The following is a 21,683-nucleotide window of genomic DNA, read 5'->3' as shown; positions in this document are numbered from 1 at the left end:
TGTGAATTAGTAAAATATGAAATCTGAGCCGCTCATTCTGCTGAGAGCAAAGCTGTTTGCAGTACTGAAACACAAACACCATTGTCACAACCATGTTAGGTCCATGATGACATTGTGACCAATGACCATAGACCACTGGTTTTCAAACCTGTTCTCAGGCTCCCCAACAGGCCATATTTTGAGGATATCTGAACTAGAGCACAGGTGAAATAATCAGCTGATTAGTAAACATGGTTATTTTACATGCTCTCATCCAAGGTAATCCAGAAAACCTGGCCTGTTGGGGAGGTCTGAGGATAGGTTTGAAAACCAGTGCCATAGAGATATCCTGGATGTGTCAGCCTAAACACTATAGTCCACTGAAAAAAATCATAGTCAACCATTTTGTGCCAATTACATTTGCTTTTCCCATTTATTAAGTAAAGTGGCTTTCCTCTTAATTCAATATAAAGAGTGTGTTATCTTTTAAATGGACTTGTCACTTGATTATTATAGATATTTGTATGCACCCAAACGCGCAGATGCTATAAGCTAGCAACGTCTCATGTGAACATACACATTATTAACATATTCACACGTTTTCTAGTCAGTGCTTTTTTTCATCAGTGCAAGAGCTCATTTCTGTCCATCCATTATTGCCATAAAAAAGGTATAAGATAAATGTACTCAAATGTCTTTTCAATGCAGTATTTTTGCTACCACAATTACCATTTTATATGTATTTAAATATTGTATCTTTATGCAGAATTATTACAAGAGCTTTCAGTGACAGGCCCTGCAGTAGTGAAACGCGTTAACATCTATACATTCTGTATGGTCACTGCTTATAACTTGCTAAATGCCGCTTACATATTTATTCATCATATTTCTGCAGTAATGAGCATCCGGTTCTTTCTTTAGCAAACAGGCACACGCCGAGTTTGTGCCAAAATAGCTGGAACATGAATTATTATTTCTCACTACAATGTTTTTATTGAAGATAACAGCTTTGTTCCCGGAGCTACCAGCTATCAGCCACTGTTTGAAGCAGTCTGTTAGTTCAATAGAAAAGATAGTTTAAATCATCTCTTATGATATATGTAAGGCCTCATTTGCAAACAGGTAGAGCCGGGTACTAATGCATTGTTCTTGGTGTTGGATTTTTGCAGCCGGTCATAAGCCTCGAGGGAAGTATCACATTCACATTCTCTGCCGAAGGAATGAACAGCATAACGGTACAAGTCTCTGCAGGAAACACCATTCTCCAGGATATAAAGACTATAGCAGTATACGGTGAGCTTATATAACAACACCAACACTACAGACAAATGTAACATGGCATTAAAGGGATATAAACAGCAAAATGAGAGCTTTTCAATTGACTTATGTTCTTCTATTACTCAATTGACTGCTCTCTAGCTATCATTTGTTGAAGATCTTGAAGAATATATACACAAAGTAGTGGACTAAATAATTAATAAGCAGTGATTATTATATACAAACCTCCCTCATCAGTGCAGCCTCCAGAAATGTCTGTAATTGTACTTATTTTTCCTGTGTCTTTTATGAGTGCTCTGTAAGTTATCAGAAAAAAAAACATAAAAAATGTCAATGCATTAAAAAGTAACACATTTATTTTTAAAAGCTAACAAAATGCTCCATTTACAAAAGCTTGGTTTTCTGACAGTGCCCTGCCTCACCTGGGAACCGCATATTAAGTATTAAAATGACAACAGAATGAAGCACAATTCTTTAACAAAGAATAAATAATAACGTCTAAGCTCCTCCCTTTCTTATACTTAATGGGACTGTAAAGTAAAAATTAAACTTTGTGATTCAGATACAGCATGTCATTTTAAACAACTTTCCAATTTACTTCTAATACTGAATTTGCTTTGTTCTTTTATAATCGTTTGTTGAAAATAATAATTAGGTAGGCTCAGAAGCAGCAATGCACTACTGGGAGCTAGCTGCTGATTAGTGGCTGTACATATATGCCTCTTGTCATTGGCTCAACCAATGTGCTCAGCAAGCTCCCAGTAGTGCATTGATGCTTCTTCAACAAAGACTAGCAAGAGAATGAAGCAATACTGATAAAATAAATACATTGGGAATTGTATGTTCTATCTGAATCATGTGGGTTGTGTGTCCTGTATTTAAACATAGTACCAGTTACTGATAATGACATCAGTTCTTTACTTCCTTCTAAGGATCATTAGTAATTGGGTGTAAAGACTTATGGTCAGTTACATGAGACTTAGGGGCCTATTTATCATGATGCGAGCGGACATGATCCGATATTGCAGATCATGTCCGCTGCACATTGATAAATGCCGACAGCATACGCTCTCTGCATTTATCATTGCACCAGCAGTTCTTGTGAACTGCTTGTGCAATGCCGCCCCTGCAGATTCGCGGACAATTGGCTTCTAGCAGGGGGTGTCAATCAACCTGATCGTATTGGATCGGGTTGATTTTCGACCATGTCTGTCTGCCGCCTCAGAGCAGGGAGACAGGTTATGGTCATAACTTGTGTTTCTGGAAAACCTGAAGGCTCACCAGAAACACGGGGCATCAAACTCCATATGGAGCTTTATCAATAGGCCCCTTAGTAACAAGTGACTTGCAGGAATTCTCTGTCAGCTAATGAGCACACAGAGGGATCACCTATCAGCCAATGAACATGCAGAGGAATTACATATCAGCCAATGAACATGCAGGGGAATTACATATCAGCCAATGAACATGCAGGGAAATTATATATCAGCCAATGAACATGCAGGTGAATTACATATCAGCCAATGAACATGCAGAGGAATTACATATCAGCCAATGAACATGCAGAGGAATTACATATCAGCCAATGAACATGCAGAGGAATTACATATCAGCCAATGAACATGCAGGGGAATTATATATCAGCCAATGGACATGCAGGGGAATTATATATCATCCAAGGGGCATACAGAGGAATTATCTATCAGCCAATGAGCATACAGAGCAATCACCTTTTAGCCAATGAACATTAGCAGAAACTACAAAGATTAGTTAATTTAGCACAAATTTAATAATTTACAGCTTTTACTTCATATTTTTCTGGTAAAATAAATAAATAAAATCACCATAGTTTGCTCTTTAATACAAATTAAAAGAAAAATAAAATGAAAAAACAAAACAAAAAACATTGAGTACAGTATAGAACAACAGTGTCCCTTTAAATGTAAAATTGTGTATAATTAATAGCCGCACATGAATACAAAAAAGTGCACTACATTTGACCAGAGCCCTATTGCACCTAGTGCACAGAAGAGCATGCATATAATGTGCTTTCTTTCATGTAATTAGCAAGAGTCCATGAGCTAGTGACGTATGGGATATACATTCCTACCAGGAGGGGCAAAGTTTCCCAAACCTTAAAATGCCTATAAATACACCCCTCACCACACCGACAATTCAGTTTTTACAAACTATGCCTCCCGTGGAGGTGGTGAAGTAAGTTTGTGCTAGATTTCTACGTTGATATGCGCTTCGCAACAGGTTGAAGCCCGGTTTTCCTCTCAGAATGCAGCGAATGTCAGAGGGATGTGAAGAGAGTATTGCCTATTTGAATACAATGGTCTACCTCTAGGGGGTCTATTTCATAGGTTCTCTGTTATCGGTCGTAGAGATTTCTTCTCCTACCTCCCTTTTCATATCGACGATATACTCTTATATACCATTACCTCTACTGATTCTCGTTTCAGTACTGGTTTGGCTATCTACTATATGTAGATGAGTGTCCTGGGGTAAGTGAATCTTATTTTTTTCTGACACTCTAAGCTATGGTTGGGCACTTTATATGTAAAGTTCTAAATATATGTCTTTAAACTTATATTTGCCATGATTCAGGATAATCAGTATTCCTTTATAATTCAGACTGTCAGTTTCATTATTTGGGAAAATGCATTTTAATTCAATTTATTTACCTTGAAAATTTTCAATTGTCCATTTTCCCTGCGTGCTGTTAGGCTCGCGGGGGCAGAAAATGTTTCTTTTTATTGCGTCATTCTTGGCGCTGACTTTTTTGGCGCAATATTTTTTGTCATTTCCGGCGCCGTAGTTGACGCCGGAAGTTGTATTCTGTAACGTCATTTTTGGCGCATGTGTATTCAGACATTTTTTTCCCGCCAAAAAATGTGGGCGTCGGTTTCAGCGTCAGAGGATGTGGCATCATACTTGGCGCCAATAATGTGGGCGTCATATTTGAGCCAAAAAATGTGGGTGTATTTTTGTTCTATTTTTTCCTCACATTATTTAAACCTCACTTTTTTTATTGCTTCTGGTTTTTAGAAGCTTATTATTTTGCATTCTTTTCCCATTCCTGAAACTGTCATTTAAGGAATTTGATAATTTTGCTTTAAATATTGTTTTTTTTCTATTACATATTGCAAGATTTCACTGTTCTTGTTTCAAAAACGTTCTAAGGGATTCCTGTTGACTGAGTTCAGTCCTACCAAAGCTAAGTTCATTTATTTTAAATGTTATGAATTTTTCTTTAGCTATGGTTTGTAATAAGTTATCATGATAAACTTTTACATGCAGAATCCGTTAGTATTTATGCTTTATATATTTGCTATTCTTTGTACATCTTATGTACAAGAAATATTTAGAAGATTTATAAGAATATTTTTCTGATTCTATTTTAAAGGCTTTGTCTGACTTCGTGCCTTCTAATAAAATTTTTAGGTCTTTTTCAAACTTCTTTTTTAATTATTGAAGTTTCAAATGACCAACAACATAATGATTTATCCTTCTCTGATGATGTTTTTTCTCATTCAGAATTTTCCTCATCAGATATTGACACTAACAAATCTACTTTTTTATTTTTTTTATCAAAGTACATTTGTTCTTTGTTGAAAGGGTGTTGATTATTTTGGATATTAAGGTAATTAGTTCTTTTTCAAGACTAACTAACATTTTATTTCTGCTTATTTATTCTTCTGTATTTTCAGAGGTTTTTTCCAGTTCCTCATACTAGGGGATGGAATAGGCTGAGAATTTTTCTTTTATTCCTTCTTCAAAGGTTTTAAACTATATTCTTTACCGGCAGTTAAATTCAATTTTGAAGGTTCTCCAATTTAATGGGCCTATCTCTACTCCTGCTAATTATGCTATTGTTTCTATAGCAAACTAGTATTTATTTTCCTTTAGATGGTTGTATCTTATTTAAGGAAAATTATTTATTTTCAGGTACTTTTCTTGGACCTGTGATTTATTTGAATGATGTTGCAATTGCTTCATTTTTTCTGTTTACTTTAAAATCAAGTATCAGATTATGATTTATTTTAGCATTGTTAAGGACAAAATCTACTAGACTAGGTGCTGTTGCATTTGTCTTGTTGTTTTGCATTTGTTGATTATGCAAGTCCAGTGTGTTGACTGGTTCTTTAACTGGACTATCATGCTAATATTTTTCATTTGTGTCTTCATTTTATTGAATATTTTTGCAAATGAGGTTTAATCTTTTTGTTATATAAATGTATCATCTTTTAGATTGGTATTTATATGGTCTATTCTGCCTTTTGTTGGTCAGTGATGGCATTATTTGTTTTCATTAGATACAATAGATGCATATCTTTATTTTCTGTTTTCATTCAGATTATTTTCTGAGGCTGTGGAATTTCATATGATTCAACTTTGTTCTTTCAGGACATAGTTAGAGGATCTTTTTTTCAAAAGCTCTTGATTCCTCACACAAGGGTCACCTTTTTTAGGTTTCCAGATAGTTTGGATCACTGTCTTTGTCTCTAAATAGACAAGTGACAATTTTGGGTTCCGTCTGTCGGTACCTTCAGTCTCTATTATTTCCTTCAGTTGCTATATATGCATGGAAGTTTTAGGTTTTATGACTGTAGCGTTGGATTCAATTCCCTTGCTCATTTTCATAGAAAGCCTTTCCAGTTTTTTATGCTGGATAATGGTGCAGGGATTCTAAGATTTTATATTCTAAATCTTCAGATCCTAATGTTTAACTATCTTGTTTTGATGGTTAAGATCACCATCATTTAGTTCTACAGATTTCTTCGTTTCTTTCAACCTGGGCCATGATCTTTACAGATGTGAGTCTTTTTGGTTGGGAGGCTGTCTGAGGATCTCTGTCAGCACATGGGGTTTGGAAATCTCAGGAGGCGAGATTACCATTTGTTATTTTTAGAACTCTGTGCCTTCTCAGAGTTCTTCAGTTAGTTTCTTTTGAAGAAGAGACGTTTAGTGTTTTTCAGACAATGGGGCCTAGTTATCAAGCCGTCAACCTCAAATACGCTGGAATTCCGCAGCGTATTTGTGGCGAGGCTGATACGCCTTAGTTATCAAAGGCTCGAGACCGGCAAAAGTAGAATTTTGTGACGTAAGCTTCGATCCGCCGGACTCAGTCCGACACAGATCGATTCTTACGTCACTCCAGATGTTCCGCACACAAGTGCGGCACATTCTCACTACTTTTGCTAGTTATCAAAAAACTAGCAGGTACGCTCGGCACTTTTACGGCCCAGCGTACCTTATTTTCAAACCGCCACCCCTGGAGGCGGCGGATCCCATAGGAATCAATGGGAGTCTGACCATAGCGAAAGTACAAGTTCGCTGCTGACAGACATCCCATTCATTCCTATGGGAGCTGTCTACACCTAACACCCTAACATGTACCTCGAGTCTAAACACCACTAATCTGCCCCCCCTACACCGCCGCAACTAAATAAATGTATTACCCCCTAAACCGCCGCTCCCGGAGCCCACCGCAAGCTACTCTATACATATTAACCCCTAAACCGCCGCTCCCGGAGCCCACCGCAACTATAATAAATGTATTAACCCCTAAACCGCCGCTCCCTGAACCCGCCGCAACCTATATTAAATGTATTAACCCCTATCCTGCCCCCCCTACACCGTCGCCACCTATAATAAATTTATTAACCCCTAATCTGCCCCCACTACACCGTCGCCACCTATAATAAATGTATTAACCCCTAATCTGCCCCCCCCTACACCGTCGCCACCTATAATAAATTTATTAACCCCTATCCTGCCCCCCACTACGCCGCCGCCACTGTAATAAAATTATTAACCCCTAAACCTAAGTCTAACCCTAACCCTAACGCCCCCTTAACTTAAATATTAATTAAATAAATCTAAATAAATTAACTCTTATTAACTAAATGAATCCTATTTAAAACTAAATACTTACCTATAAAATAAACCCTAATATAGCTACAATATAAATAATAATTATATTCTAGCTATCTTAGGATTTATTTTTATTTTACAGGTACCTTTCAATTTATTTTAACTAGGTACAATAGCTATTAAATAGTTATTAACTATTTAATAGCTTACCTAGCTAAAATAAACTGAAATTTACCTGTAAAATAAATCCTAACCTAAGTTAAAATTACACCTAACACTACACTATACTTTAATAAATTATTCCTATTTAAAAATAAATGCTTACCTGTAAAATAAACCCTAAGATAGCTACAATATAATTAATAATTATATTGTAGCTATCTTAGGATTTATATTTATTTTACAGGTAACTTTGTATTTATTTTAGCTAGTTAGAATAGTTATTAAATAGTTATTAACTATTTAATAACTACCTAGCTAAAAGAAATACAAAATTACCTGTAAAATAAATCCTAACCTAAGTTACAATTAAACCTAATACTACACTATCATTAAATTAATTAAATAAACTACCTACAAATAACTACAATTAAATACAATTACATAAACTAACTAAAGTACAAAAAATAAAAAAAGCTAAGTTACAAAAAATAAAAAAATAAGTTACAAACATGTTAAAAATATTACAACAATTTTAAGCTACTTACACCTAATCTAAGCCCCCGAATAAAATAACAAACCCCCCAAAATAAAAAAATGCCCTACCCTATTCTAAATTAAATAAAGTTCAAAGCTCTTTTACCTTACCAGACCTTAAAAGGGCCTTTTGTGGGGGCATGCCCCAAAGAAAACAGCTCTTTTGCCTGTAAAAGAAAAATACAACCCCCCCCCCAACATTAAAACCCACCACCCACATACCCCTAATCTAACCCAAACCCCCCTTACAAAAACCTAACACTAATCCCCTGAAGATCATCCTACCTTTAGCCGTCTTCACTCAGCCGAGCCACCGATGGAACCGAAGTGGACATCCGGAGCGGAAGAAGTTAATCCTCCAAGCAGCGCTGAAGAAATCTTCCATCCGATGAAGTCATCATCCAGGCGGCGCTGAAGAAAAGTCTTCGATCTGGCCGATGTCATCTTCAAAGAGGCGCTGAAGAGGTCTTCTATCCGGGCGAAGTCATCTTCCAAGCCGGGTCTTGAATCTTCCTTCCGCCGGCGGTTTAGGGGTTAAACTATTTATTTAGTTGCGGGATAGGGGTTAATAACTTTATAATGGAGGGCGACGGTGTAGGGGGGGCAGGATAGGGGTTACTAGGTATACTGTAGGTGGCAGCGGTGTCTGGGAGCGGCGGTTTAGGGGTTAATACATTTATAAGAGTTGCGGCAGGGTCTAGGAGCGGCGGTTTAGGGGTTAATACATTTATAAGAGTTGCGGCGGGGTCTAGGAGCAGCGGTTTAGGGGTTAGTAACTTTATTGAGTTGCGGGGGGCTCCGGGGGCGCCGGTATAGGGATAGAACAGTGTAGTTTAGTGTGAGTGCTTAGTGACAGGCTAGCAATAAAGCTGGGAAAAAGCCGAAGAGCAGCGAGATCGGATGAGTGATAACTGTCACAGTCCGCTGCTCATCGTCCCGTGGCTTTTTGACAGCTTTATTTGATAACTTAGGCGTATTTTTTCAGGTCCGCGGCGGCGAAGGTAGGCGAGCTTAGGCGGGTGTATTGGGCCGGCGAAGCCAGAAAAGTAGACGGCTTGATAACTACCCCCCAATGTCACAACTGTGGTGTATGTCAATCATCAGGGTGAGACTATCAGTCCTTAGGCTGGGACAGAAGTATCTCAGATATTTGCTTGGGCTAAATCCAGCTCCTATCTAAATTCTGTGGTTTTTTTCCCCAGGTATAGACATTTGGGAAGCGGATTATCTCTGTTAATAAAGCTTTACTTCCGGGAGAAGGGTCTCTCTTACCCAGATATGTTTTTCATTTTTCAGATGTAAGGGTTTCCAGAATTAGATCTGTTGGCATCTCATCTGAATAAGAACTTCCCAGGGGCCTATTCAGGTCCGGGGATCTTCAGCGGAAGTAGTGTATGCATTGATATTTCCTTGGGATTATCATTTTGCCTACATCTTTCCGCCTCTAGTTCTTTTTCCAAAAGTAATTTCCAAAATTCTAATGGAGTGTTTGTTTGTACTGCTGGTGGCTCCAGCATGGCCTCTCAGGTTTTGGTATTCGGATCTCATTCGGATGGTTAGTTGCCAACCTTGGACACTTCCGTTAAGACCAGACCTTCTTTCTTAAGGCTTATTTTCCCATCAAGATCTCAAATCATTAAATTTGAAGGGATGGAGATTGAACGTTTGATTTTTAGTCATAGAGGTTTCTCTGACTTATTGATTAATACTGTGTTTCAGGCTCGTAAATCTGTCTTTAGAAAGATTTATTATCGAGTTTGGAAGACCTACATTTCTTAGTATTTTTCTCAATTTGGTGCTGAGGGCTTTTTAGGCTCCTCCGTTTGACCCTATGCATTCTCTGAACATAAATTACTTTCTTGGAAAGTATTGTTCCTTTTGGCTATCTCTTCTGCTAGAAGAGTTTCTGAGTTATCTGCTCTTTCTTGTGAAATTCTTTTTCCGATTTTTTATCAGAATAAGGCAGTGTTGCTTCCTGATATTCATCATTTTGTTCAGGTTTTGATTTGTATCAAATCCGTCATTAAGCCAATTTCTCTTCCTTGAAGTCTTAATTTGGTTCTGAAGGTTTTTCAGACTCTTCTATTTGAGCATATGCTTGCTCTGGACATTAATTACTTTCATGGAAAGTATTGTTCTTTTTGGACATCTCTTCAGCTAGAACAGTTTTTGAATTATCTGTTTTTTCTTGTGAATCTCCTTTTTCTGATTTTTTCATCAGGGTAAGGTGGTTTTTGCTGTCCTCATTTCAATTCTTACCTAAAGCTGTAAATTCTAACAACATTAGGGAGGAATTATTGTTTTCCTAAAACTTCTTTGGTCAGATTCTTACATTCTTTGGATATGGTAAGAGTTTTAAATCCTATGTTGAAGCTATTCAGATTTCAGATAGACTTCTAGTCTATTTTGTTATCTTTTCTGGTGTTAGGAAGGTCAAAAGGCTTCTGCCATTTATTTGGCATCTTGGTTAAACTTTTGATTCATCATGCTTATTTTGAGTCGGGTGGATTCCCGTCTCGGAGGATTACGGCTCATTCTACTAGGTAAGTTTCTACTTCCTGGGCTTTTTAAGAATGAAGCTTCTGTTGATCAGATTTGCAAAGTAATGACTTGGTCTTCTTTTGCATCTTTTTTCTATATTCTACCATTTTGTTGTTTTCTCTTCTTTAGAAGTAGTTTTGGTAGAATGGTACTTCAGGCAGCTGTTTCAGTTTGATTCTACTGCTTATAATTTCAGGTTTTTTTTCATTATAAAAATTGAAACTTTTTGATTTGGGTATTGGATTAATTTTTCAGCGGAATTGGCTGTCTTTATTTTATCCCTCCCTCTCTAGCGACTCTTGCGTGGAAGCTCCACATCTTGGGTATCTGCTATCCCATACGTCACTAGCTCATGGGCTCTTGCTAATTACATGAAAGAAAACATAATTTATGTAAGAACTTACCTGATAAATTCATTTCTTTCATATTAGCAAGAGTCCACGAGGCCCACCCTTTTTTGTGGTGGTCATAATTTTTTTGTATAAAGCACAATTATTCCAATTCCTTATTTTTTTTATGCTTTCGCTCCTTTCTTATCACCCACTTCTTGGCTATTCATTAAACTGAATTGTGGGTGTGGTGAGGGGTGTATTTATAGGCATTTAAGGTTTGGGAAACTTTGCCCCTCCTGGTAGGAATGTATATCCCATACGTCACTAGCTCATGGACTCTTGCTAATATGAAAGAAATGAATTTATCAGGTAACTTCTTACATAAATTATGTTTTTAAACACATTTGCAGAAGTCTGATATCAAATGACAAAGAGAGAAAGCACAATTATTATTATATTACAAACTTCTACTGGTTAGTAGAGATGGTGCTTATGTGACTTTGTTTTACTGTGCCAGCTCTAAACAAAAATATTTAACCCCTTGTCTGCCATTGAGCTGTAACAAGGTACATTTATATGTTGCCCTCACAGCTCACATTATTCCTCTGTGACTTATCCCTGCAGGTGACAACTGAAGCTGGGATCATGTCTGCTCTCTTGCTTACAAGTGCCTTATACCAGTCCTCTTCTGGTCCTAATGTATAACATTCAGGGTCTGCTATGTATGTAGATTTATAGCACATTTGTAGCCAAAGCAGGGATGTAAATATTGCCTCCCTCCCAACAGTCACAGTTATGTGGGGGTTACAGACTGGCAGCTTTGTCTTTTTTCTCTATGGCTCCATTTCCTGGCCATGACACACAAAGACTTACACAACTGCATCTGTGACATCCCTGTGTGCTTGGGTCACCTACCCAGGACTTCTCTGGGAAACGTTAAGTATGTAATTGCATTATAACCCTTTGCTTTCTGTAATAGAATTCCTATAGGAAGTGTCCCTTTAAGTGACACATAACATGGGTACCCTGCATTAAACTGTAGCACTTACAGACAAGGTTCCAGGAGCCTAAAAGATGAAGAATAATATTATAAAGTTGCAAACTGCTGATATATCTGTTGCCATGGAAATTGTAGAAGGATAAAAAATTTCAGACAGAGGCCATTGTTTTATTAAATTCCTTTCCCCCCCTCTAATTGTGTGACATTTGCTATTTGTTAGACAATTATGTAGCAGCAATTTGTTCTGCTAAAACAGATTTTCTGTTCCTAAAGCAATTGAATTAAATGTGAGAATAACGAGGTAAGGATTTGTCATGGTTAGGATGTAGTTTTCATTTGTACAGGAAACAAGTGTTGCACATTATGTGATATAAAGCAAAATGTCCATTAGCCAATATCAGATGAACATGACTTATATTGAGCTAAATCTTTATAAAAAAAAGTCTTATTGTGATAGTCAGTAATAAAAGCAATAAAGTGTGACATTGACACAATGTAACTGAATGCAAGGATATGTGTCATGTGAAGTAAAGTAAGGTTAACGTAATGGTTATGAGTCGCGCAGTGTAAAACCGTAAATAATGTTATTGTGTGTTTCATAATAGAATACAGCAGAGTTATGTGAGGGACACATCCTGTGTATAAGTCAAATGACAAAACATAATATTAAAGGGACATGCAAACAAACATTTTTCTTTTGTGATTCAGCAAGAGAGTAAATGTTAAACATCATTCCAATGTAATTCTTTATGCTGTTCTCACTATCCTTGTTGAAATGCAGGTAGGTACACTGCAGGTAGGTGCACTCAGGATCGAGTAAACATATCTTATGCACTATCAGCTAGATTACGAGTTTTGAACGCTATAGGTAAAGTAAAGAACGCTACAAAAGTTGCATTATTTAACCCCCTATAGAACTGCAATTACAAGTTTAAAAAAAACAGGCTTGTGCGGGCAATATGGAGATTTTGAGCTCCATACCGCACCAAAAACAAGTAGTGGGGAGAGCGGGCAAAAAAATTTGCGGAAACAAAAGCTCCGTAACGCAGCCCCTATTCCGCCGCTCCATATATCGCCGCTACCTAATTGAAGCTATTAACCCATAAACTTCTGGCCTCCCACATCACTACCACTAAATAAACCAATTAACCCCTAAACCGCAAGCCCCCCACGTTGCAACAACCTAAATTAAACTATTAACCCCTAACCCTATCGTAATCCTAGCACCCCTACCTAGTTAAAATAAATACAAACTTACCTGTGAAATAAAACCTAAGCTACCTTACACTAAAATCTAACATTACAAAAAATAAAAAAAAAACACTAAAATTCCAAAAAATAAAAAACTACCATTACAAAAAAAATAAAAAACATACCATTACAAAAAAAAAATCTAAAAAAATAAAGATTATTCCTATTCTAGTACCCTTTATATATAAAAAAAAAAAAAAACACCCCAAATAAAAAATCCTAATCTAGAATAAACTACCAAGGGCCTTTAAAAAATACAAACACTCCCTAACACTATTACAAACCCCCACCCCCCAAACTACCAAGGGCCCTTAAAATGGCTTTTTGGGGGGCCCTTAAAAGGGCCTTTTGTAGGGCATTGCCCTAAATTAAACAGCTCTTTTGCTGAAAACAAAACAAAACGCCCCTAAAAATATACATTACACAAAATAACAAACAAATTATCAAAAATATTATTTTTTTTCTATTCTAATACCCATAAAAAACACCCCAAAATTAAAAAAAACTAATCTAAAATAAACTACCAATGGCCCTTAAAAGGGCCTTTTGTAGGGCATTGCCCTAAAGATGTCTGTTCTTTTAGTGAAAAAAAATAACAAAAACCCACTAACATTACAAACCCCCACCCCCCCAAACCCACCAAATAAAAAAAAAACTATCTAAAATACCTAAGCTACCCATTGCCCTGAAAAGGGCATTTGTATGGGCATTGCCCTTAAAAGGGCATTTAGCTCTTTTACTGCCCAGACCCTAAACTTAAAAAAAAAGGCACCCAAAAAACCCTTCAAAAACTGTGGATCGTCTTGGGGTTAGTGTTAGGCTTTTTAAGTCCCGCTTGAACGATCTTCACCCCAGAGTTGAAGTCCTGATCCAGGCCGCGAGAAGTCTTCATCCAGGCGGCCTCTTCAATCTTTATCCCGGCGGCGAAGTCGTGATCCAATCGGCGAGAAGTCTTCATCCAGACGGCCTCTTCAATCTTCATCCAGGCGGCATCATCTATCTTGATCCCGGAGGCGCAGAGCGGGTCCATTCTGAAGACATCTGGCATGGAGCATCCTCTTTATATGGTCACCGCCGTACACTTAATCTTCAATGCAAGGGGCATGATCCAAGATGGCATCCCTTGCATTCCTATTGGCTGAAAAATTTGAATCAGCCAAAAGGATTTAGAGCTGCTAAAATCCTATTGGCTGTTCCAATCAGCCAATAGGATTTAAGCAGCTCTAATTCTATTGGATGATGGTTTAGGGGTTAATAAGTTTATTATAGTGGTGAGGATTTCAGGGAGCCGCGGAATAGGGGTTAATATTTTTTTAAAGTGGTGATGATATCGGTAGTGGCAGATTAGGGGATAATACATTTATTATAGTGTTTGTGATGCGGGAGGGCCTAGGTTTAGGGGTTAATAGGTAGTTTATGGGTGTTAGTGTACTTTTTAATGCTTTAGTTATGAGTTTTATGTTACAGCTTTGTAGTGTAAAACTCATAACTACTGACTTTAGATGACATTACAGATCTTGTCATTTTAGGCTGTAACGCTCCCTTTTTAGCCTCTCCGCAAAACTCGTAATACCAGCGCTATGGGAATCCCATGAAAAAATGTCATTTTTACGAGTGTGGTACTGATGTTGTGGTACAGGCTAAAAGGCTTGCATTACAGCTATACCGACAAGACTTGTAATGGCTGCGTTAGGGAAAATGATGCATTATGGGCCACAACGCAGCTATTTGACTGCATGTCTGCTTTTAACAATGTTATACATTTGCAAGAACACTAGATAGCAGCAGTGTTGGCTCAAACTGCTGCCGTATATTGTTCTAGACACATGTACGTTACCTAAGTTTACCATAACAATAAAGTACATTTGACATCAGAAGTCAATTGAAAACTTTTTAAAACGTGTATGCTCTGAATCATGAAAGAAAATCAAAGCAGTAAAAACATAATATATGTATGTATATATATATATATATATATATATATATATATATATATACAGTATATATTTATATTTATATTTATATTTGTTTTAGGTTAATATTGAAACCCTCTTAGTCTATCTATTTACATTGAATGAAATGGCAACAAATAAGGAGCATTACTGTCTGCCCCAATGAAACAAGCAGACAATTCTTTGCCCTCTCTGTTCAGCTGCACTTTTCTAACGTGTGAGTCGAATAAAACATTTGCTCACATATAAATGCCATCAATTTAATCTTAACTTTCCTTCTAGAATGAGATAGTTACACATTTGTGATATAAGTACACATTTTAAAGGGACATTAACAGACCCTTTAAGTATATAGTAAAATATTTGCAATGCATTGTTTAGATTACGTTTAAAAAATGCTGAAAAATATGAAGAAAGAGAAGCGCAGCACGCTCTAAGTGTAATCTGTTTGGTAGTTATCAATCATCAAAACCCCCTTCCCTGGGTATTACTCACAGGATCGTTCTGTATGATGTGCGCATCAGATTGTATACAACCATGGAGTTTGTTCCTCAGATAACCTCCCTCAGTGACGTCTGGAAAGCCTGTCCAACCGGAGATATTGTTTCACTTTCCCACGGCAGGAAAATGGGCCTGTGCTGAGAAGCTGCAACATAAGACACGCTGAATAAAAGGGATATAGAGGACCATCACGATTACCTGTTTTCAAACATTACACCTTTGATTAAAGGGACATTTTTCTGAACATTCATGAATATTTATAAACTGCTAAGTTGAGAAGCAGTGTGTGGAAAATAGTATTGTTTAATGTATTTGTTACTATAATTTGTTGGTTCTTAATTTGTAGTTTTTATTGGGTGGTAGCGCATTATTTGCTTTCTATTTTTTTTTTTTATATTACGTTTAACTTTGGCTCATTTTGCACCCACCCAAAGGGGTTGGAGACCTAGGGGAGACCTAGGGGCCGATTTATCAAGGGCCTCTGAGACTGCAGACATCAATCCGCCTGATCCTATATGATCGGGTTGATTGACACCCCCTGCTAGCGGCCGATTATCTGTGAATCTGCTGGGGGCAGCATTGCACAAGCAGTTCACCAGAATTCAGCAAAGTCTGTTGGATATGATAGGCTACAGAGTATCATGTCCACCAGACGTTGGTAAATCGGCCCCCTAGAGTGCATAGTGCAGTTTACCTGAAGTTATCTGTGTATAGGGTAACACAGATTATGGGCTAGATTACAAGTAGAGCAGTAATTAGTGCATGCGTTCGTTTGAGCGCTAATACCTCTGAAAGTAAACTTTTTATGTGCACAGGACAGCACGTGTTACAAGTTGAAAGTAAAATATTATCGCACACATGAAACCTGATGTGCACTTACCACTGGATTTGTTTGTACAATATTAATCTATATCTATATAAAGACATATATATGTATTTTAACTGGTCAAAAAAAGACCTTGAATAATACAAAGAAAACAAGTTAATATTCATTTTAAAACAGCATAATAATAATAATAATAATAATAATGTTTTAACTTAGCAAGAGTTCAGAAATCAAATTTTATGGAATAACCCTGATTTTCAATCACAGCTTTTATGCGTCTTGGCTGTTCTCCACCAGTCTTTCACATTGCTGTTGGGTGACTTTATTCTGCTCCTGGGGCAATAATTGAAGCAACTCAGCTTTGTTGTTTTGGCTTGTGACCATCTATCTTCTTCTTGATCACATTCCAGAAGTTTTCAATGGGGTTCAGGTCTGGAGATAGGGTTGGCCATGACGGAGTCTTAATCTAGTGGTCCTCCATCCACACCTTGTTTAACCTGTCTGTGCAGCATGGAGCATTGTCCTGCTTTAGAAACCAATCCTCAGAGTTGGATAACATTGTCGAAGTTGAAAGAAACAATTTTTTTTCCAGGCTAACCTTATACGTGGCTTGATTCAGGTGCCCTTCACAAAGATAAATCTATTTGATTCCAGGTCATCTTCTCTTATGAGACGATTTTTCAGCTTTGCCGAACACCTGGTTGTCTAATAGTTTGGAAGAGAGCTGGATAGGGGCAGAGAGCTGGAGAGGCCTACAAGCCACAGTGTCTCACACCCACTGTGAAATGTAGTGGAGGATCAGTGATTATTTGGGTTCCTTCAGCAAGGCTAGAATTGGGAAGATTTATCTTTGTGAAAGACGCATGAATCAAGCCATATACAAGGTCATCCTGAAGAAAACTTGCTTCCTTCTGCTCTGGCAATGTTCCCAAACTGAGGATTGTTATACAAATAAATATGAATAAAAAAAAAAAAATTGTCCTGTATGTGAAGAACATTGGAATGTGAAATACTAATAACTCCTGTCAGGTTAGCTTGCAAGTGATAAGTGTTAGGTTTTTTTCTTCGTCACTCTCCATATAAGTCTATGGGGAGAACATTTTGCAATATTCTTATTCCTTTAGTTAGTGCGGGTTGGGTGCTGGTTGGGTTTTGGCCTAGCACAAAAGTTTTACTTTCAACTTGTAATATTTGCTCTAACCCATGCACACAAAAAAGATAACTTCTAGCAAAGTTTACGCTTCAGCAGGAGCACTAAAAATCATACCACTTTTAAGCTAACCCTTAATATCCAAACGTTTAGCATGAGTTGCATCTATCACTGCATCAATGCCTACATTAGTGTGTTTATATTATGTCTACTGCATCATTTATAACTGATATAATATCTCCATTCTGGCAGAACTATTATATGGAACCATAGGCATGTATCTTTTGGTAATGAAACAGTGTGAGCAATGTTTGATATTGAACCATAGGCATGTATCTTTCATGTGATGGGACTGAATTAGGATTTATTATGGCCTAGGCAAACAAGGCTTGTGCCTAGGGCTGCAAATCTGGGCAGCAGGGGCTAGCAAGTATCTTTTTTCTAAGGCAATGCTAGTGCAAGCATTTTTTTTGGGGTGGGGTGGTAGTAATTTTTTTATTATTTGTTTCTTTTTTTAAATGGTGATTGCTCCAGACTCGGGAAGGACACATTGCATGTAACCAGCGGCAAGCCTACCACTGGCAGTTTGCAGTATATTTATTTTAAATGTTCAGCACTAGCGACACCATCCTCTCTCTCTAAAAGCCTGCATGCAGTACACAATGAGCGTTACAGTGCGCTGGCTTTTAGAGAGAGGATTGAGTAGACAGGTTATGAGCCTGATGGGTCAGGAAACAGTAGTCCCCGGTACAAAGCTGTTGCTCTGCACCTGCATCACTGATATAAATGGTAATGTTATTTATAACTATTATCACCAGTAGTCTCTCATGGCTCAATGACATTTATGTTTCTTCTTTACATAAACCTCATTCCAGCTGTCATTCTGCACAATCTGACATTTGAAGGTTTCTATAATATTACCCATATTTGTTCCTTTTCATAGACTATTACTAACTGATTATATATATATATGTATATATATATATACATACATACATATATGCTGTACCTATACTGTATCTATTTATCATCTATCCTTTATGTAATATAGTTATATGCATTAGTTATTTTCCCACCCTGCTTGTAGGCTGAATTCAACTTACATGAGTATATTTGAGTGTTTTGCAACTCTGTAAACATTTACATAGCAAAAGCCATGAAAAAAGTTACCCTGACAAAAAATATTATGACTAAGAAAGGCATAAAACAGAAGTATACGTAATGCTTGTTATGTAACCATAGGCATGTAACTTTCATGTGATGCATTGAATTATAAGCAATGCTTGGTATGTAACCATAGGTGTGTAACCGTCATGTGGTGGAACTGAATTATAAGCAATGCTTGGTATGTAACCATAGGCGTGTAATATTCATGTGGTGGAACTGAATTATAAGTAATGCTTGTTATGTAACCATAGGTGTGTAACCTTCATGTTGTGGAACTGAATTATAAGTAATGCTTGATATGTAACCATAGGCATGTAACTTTCATGTGATGCATTGAATTATAAGCAATGCTTGGTATATAACCATAGGTGTGTAATATTCATGTGGTGGAACTGAATTATAAGTAATGCTTGGTATGTAACCATAGGTGTGTAACTTTCATGTGGTGGAACTGAATTATAAGTAATGCTTGATATGTAACCATAGGCATGTAACTTTCATGTGGTGGAACTGAATTATAAGTAATGCTTGATATGTAACCATAGGCATGTAACTTTCATGTGGTGGAACTGAATTATAAGTAATGCTTGATATGTAACCATAGGCTTGTAACTTCCATGTGGTGGAACTGAATTATAAGTAATGCTTGATATGTAACCATAGGCATGTAACTTTCATGTGGTGGAACTGAATTATAAGTAATGCTTGATATGTAACCATAGGCATGTAACTTTCATGTGGTGGAACTGAATTATAAGTAAGGCTTGATATGTAACCATAGGCATGTAACTTTCATGTGGTGGAACTGAATTATAAGTAATGCTTGATATGTAACCATAGGCATGCAACTTTCATGTGGTGGAACTGAATTATAAGTAAGGCTTGATATGTAACCATAGGCATGTAACTTTCATGTGGTGGAACTGAATTATAAGTAATGCTTGATATGTAAGCATAGGCATGTAACTTTCATGTGATGGGGCCGGATTATAAGCAATAGTTGGTATGTAACCATAGGTGTGTAACTTTTTTGTGATATAATTTAAAATATATTTAGAATATTATGTTGATGTTCATGTTGGGGTTTCAAGCTACACAATCCCCCAATACTAGTTCCAAATACTATTCCCAATAGTTGATCAGATCCTTATATGAATTTTACCCATATGGAGTCCTAGTTTTGAGCATAAAAATCCAAAACATTTCTCTCTTATTTAATAGTTTTTGTCCGTTTCCACCTCTCTTGGGTAAATTGACCTGTTCTATGACAAACCATCTTAAAGAATCTACTTGCTGATTATGATGCATAGCAAAGTGTTGCACTAGAGGTGTCAACAGTTTCCCTGCACCTATAGTAAATAGGGGTTGTCTAATTCTGGAATTGATATCTCTTGCCGTGAGACCTTTGTATTTGATGTCACATTGATTACATTCTATTAGATAGATAACAAAAGATGAATTACAGTTCAAGCAACTGTCAATTTGAAATGTCTGTTTAGTAGTAGATGGAGTAAACCTATTAGTGATCAAGGCATAGTCACAGGTTTTGCATTGTGTGCGTCCACACTTATTCATCCCTTATGATATAACCAGGAGCTGCATGGTGCTGTGGATTGAAAGGGACAGTCAAGTCCAAAAAAACGTTCATGATTCAGATAGGGCATGCAATTTTAAACAACTTTCCAATTTACTTTTATCATTGAATTTGCTTTGTTCCCTTGATGGTATTTTTGAAAAGCTAAACCTAGCTAGGCTTAAACTGATTTCTAAACCGTTGAAACCCGCCCCTTAGCTCAGAGCAGTTTGAAAGTTTTTTACAGTTAGACAGTACTAGTTCATGTGTGTCATATAGATAACACTGTGCTCACTCCCGTGGAGTTATTTAGGAGTCTGCACTGATTGACTAAACTGCATGTCTGTCAAAAGCACTGAGATAAGGGAGCAGTCTGCAGAGGCTTAGATACAAGGTAATCACAAAGGTAAAAGGTGTATTAATATAACAGTTTTGGTTTGCAACACTCGGGAATGGGTAATAAAGGGATTATCTATCTTTTTAAACAATAACAATTCTGGTGTATACTGTCCCTTTAAGTTGCGAAGGTGATACTAAGTTTCCTATTGTTTTACTTTGTCTATATGAACACCTAATTCAATATTTTACTACTTCTACAAGTTTATCATCCGCTAAGAGCAATGAAAAGTGCTTTTTTATGATCTTACAAACATCAATGTAATGAATACTATGATCAGTTACAAAATAACACCTTTGAATTGCTTGACTGGTTTCTCACCCCTTTTCTCACTCACAAGAGAGAGTCTGTCAACTGAGACAACTGCCTTCCTTGTCCTTGAATATCTACATTTTGATAGCTTCTCTGTCTCAGTCTGAATTCAAGTAAATTTGCGTTGTTAAAAACCTCATCTTCTGAGCAGTTGCGACGTGTTCTAATAAATTTCCCCTTTGCAATTGCATGAGGAACATGTTTTGGATGAAACAAAAAACTATCGCCTAGATTTAGAGGTTTGTCGGTAAAGACCCGTGGTGCTAACGCTGCTTTTTTTTCCAGCGCACCCTTAAGACAACAATGGTATTTAGAGTTGTCTGAGTGGCTGCGTTAGCCTCAGAAAAGGGAGTGTTGAGCATAATTTAGCTCCACTTCAACCCTCAATACCAGCGTTGCCTAAGGTAGCAGTAAGCTGGAAAAACGTGCTCATGCACAATATCCCCATAGGATACAATGGGGCTGAGCTGGCTGAAAAAAAAACCAACACCTGCAAAAAAGCAGCGTTCAGCTCCTAACGCAGCCCCATTGTTTCCTATGGGGAAACATTTTCTAAGTCTCCACCTAACACCCTAACATGAACCTCGAGTCTAAACACCCCTAACCTTACACTTATTAACCTCTAATCTGCCGCCCCCGCTATCGCTGACACCTACATTATACTATTAACCCCTAATCTGCCGCTCCGGACACCGCCGCAACCTACATTACAGCTATGAACCCCTAATCTACTGCCCCTAACATCGCCGACACCTATATTTATTACCCCCTAATCTGCCCCCCCCCCCCCACGTCGCCACCACCTACCTACACTTATTAACCCCTAATCTGCCGACCGGACCTCACCG

At 37.4% G+C, this 21,683-nt stretch overlaps 1 protein-coding gene across 1 annotated transcript in view; it reads left to right on the top strand.

Annotated features, from left to right (window-relative positions):
• LOC128640533 (VPS10 domain-containing receptor SorCS1-like) overlaps positions 1-21,683 on the top strand; it is a 1,407,808-nt gene that overhangs the window by 1,148,066 nt on the left and 238,059 nt on the right. Inside the window, 1 exon segment of the mRNA XM_053693005.1 lies at positions 1,149-1,272. Within this exon segment, the coding sequence (XP_053548980.1) occupies positions 1,149-1,272 (124 nt within the window).

This window comes from Bombina bombina, chromosome 9, assembly GCF_027579735.1.
Source record: "Bombina bombina isolate aBomBom1 chromosome 9, aBomBom1.pri, whole genome shotgun sequence".
Taxonomy (NCBI): Eukaryota; Metazoa; Chordata; class Amphibia; order Anura; family Bombinatoridae; genus Bombina; species Bombina bombina.
This window is presented reverse-complemented; position numbering and strand designations above follow the sequence as displayed.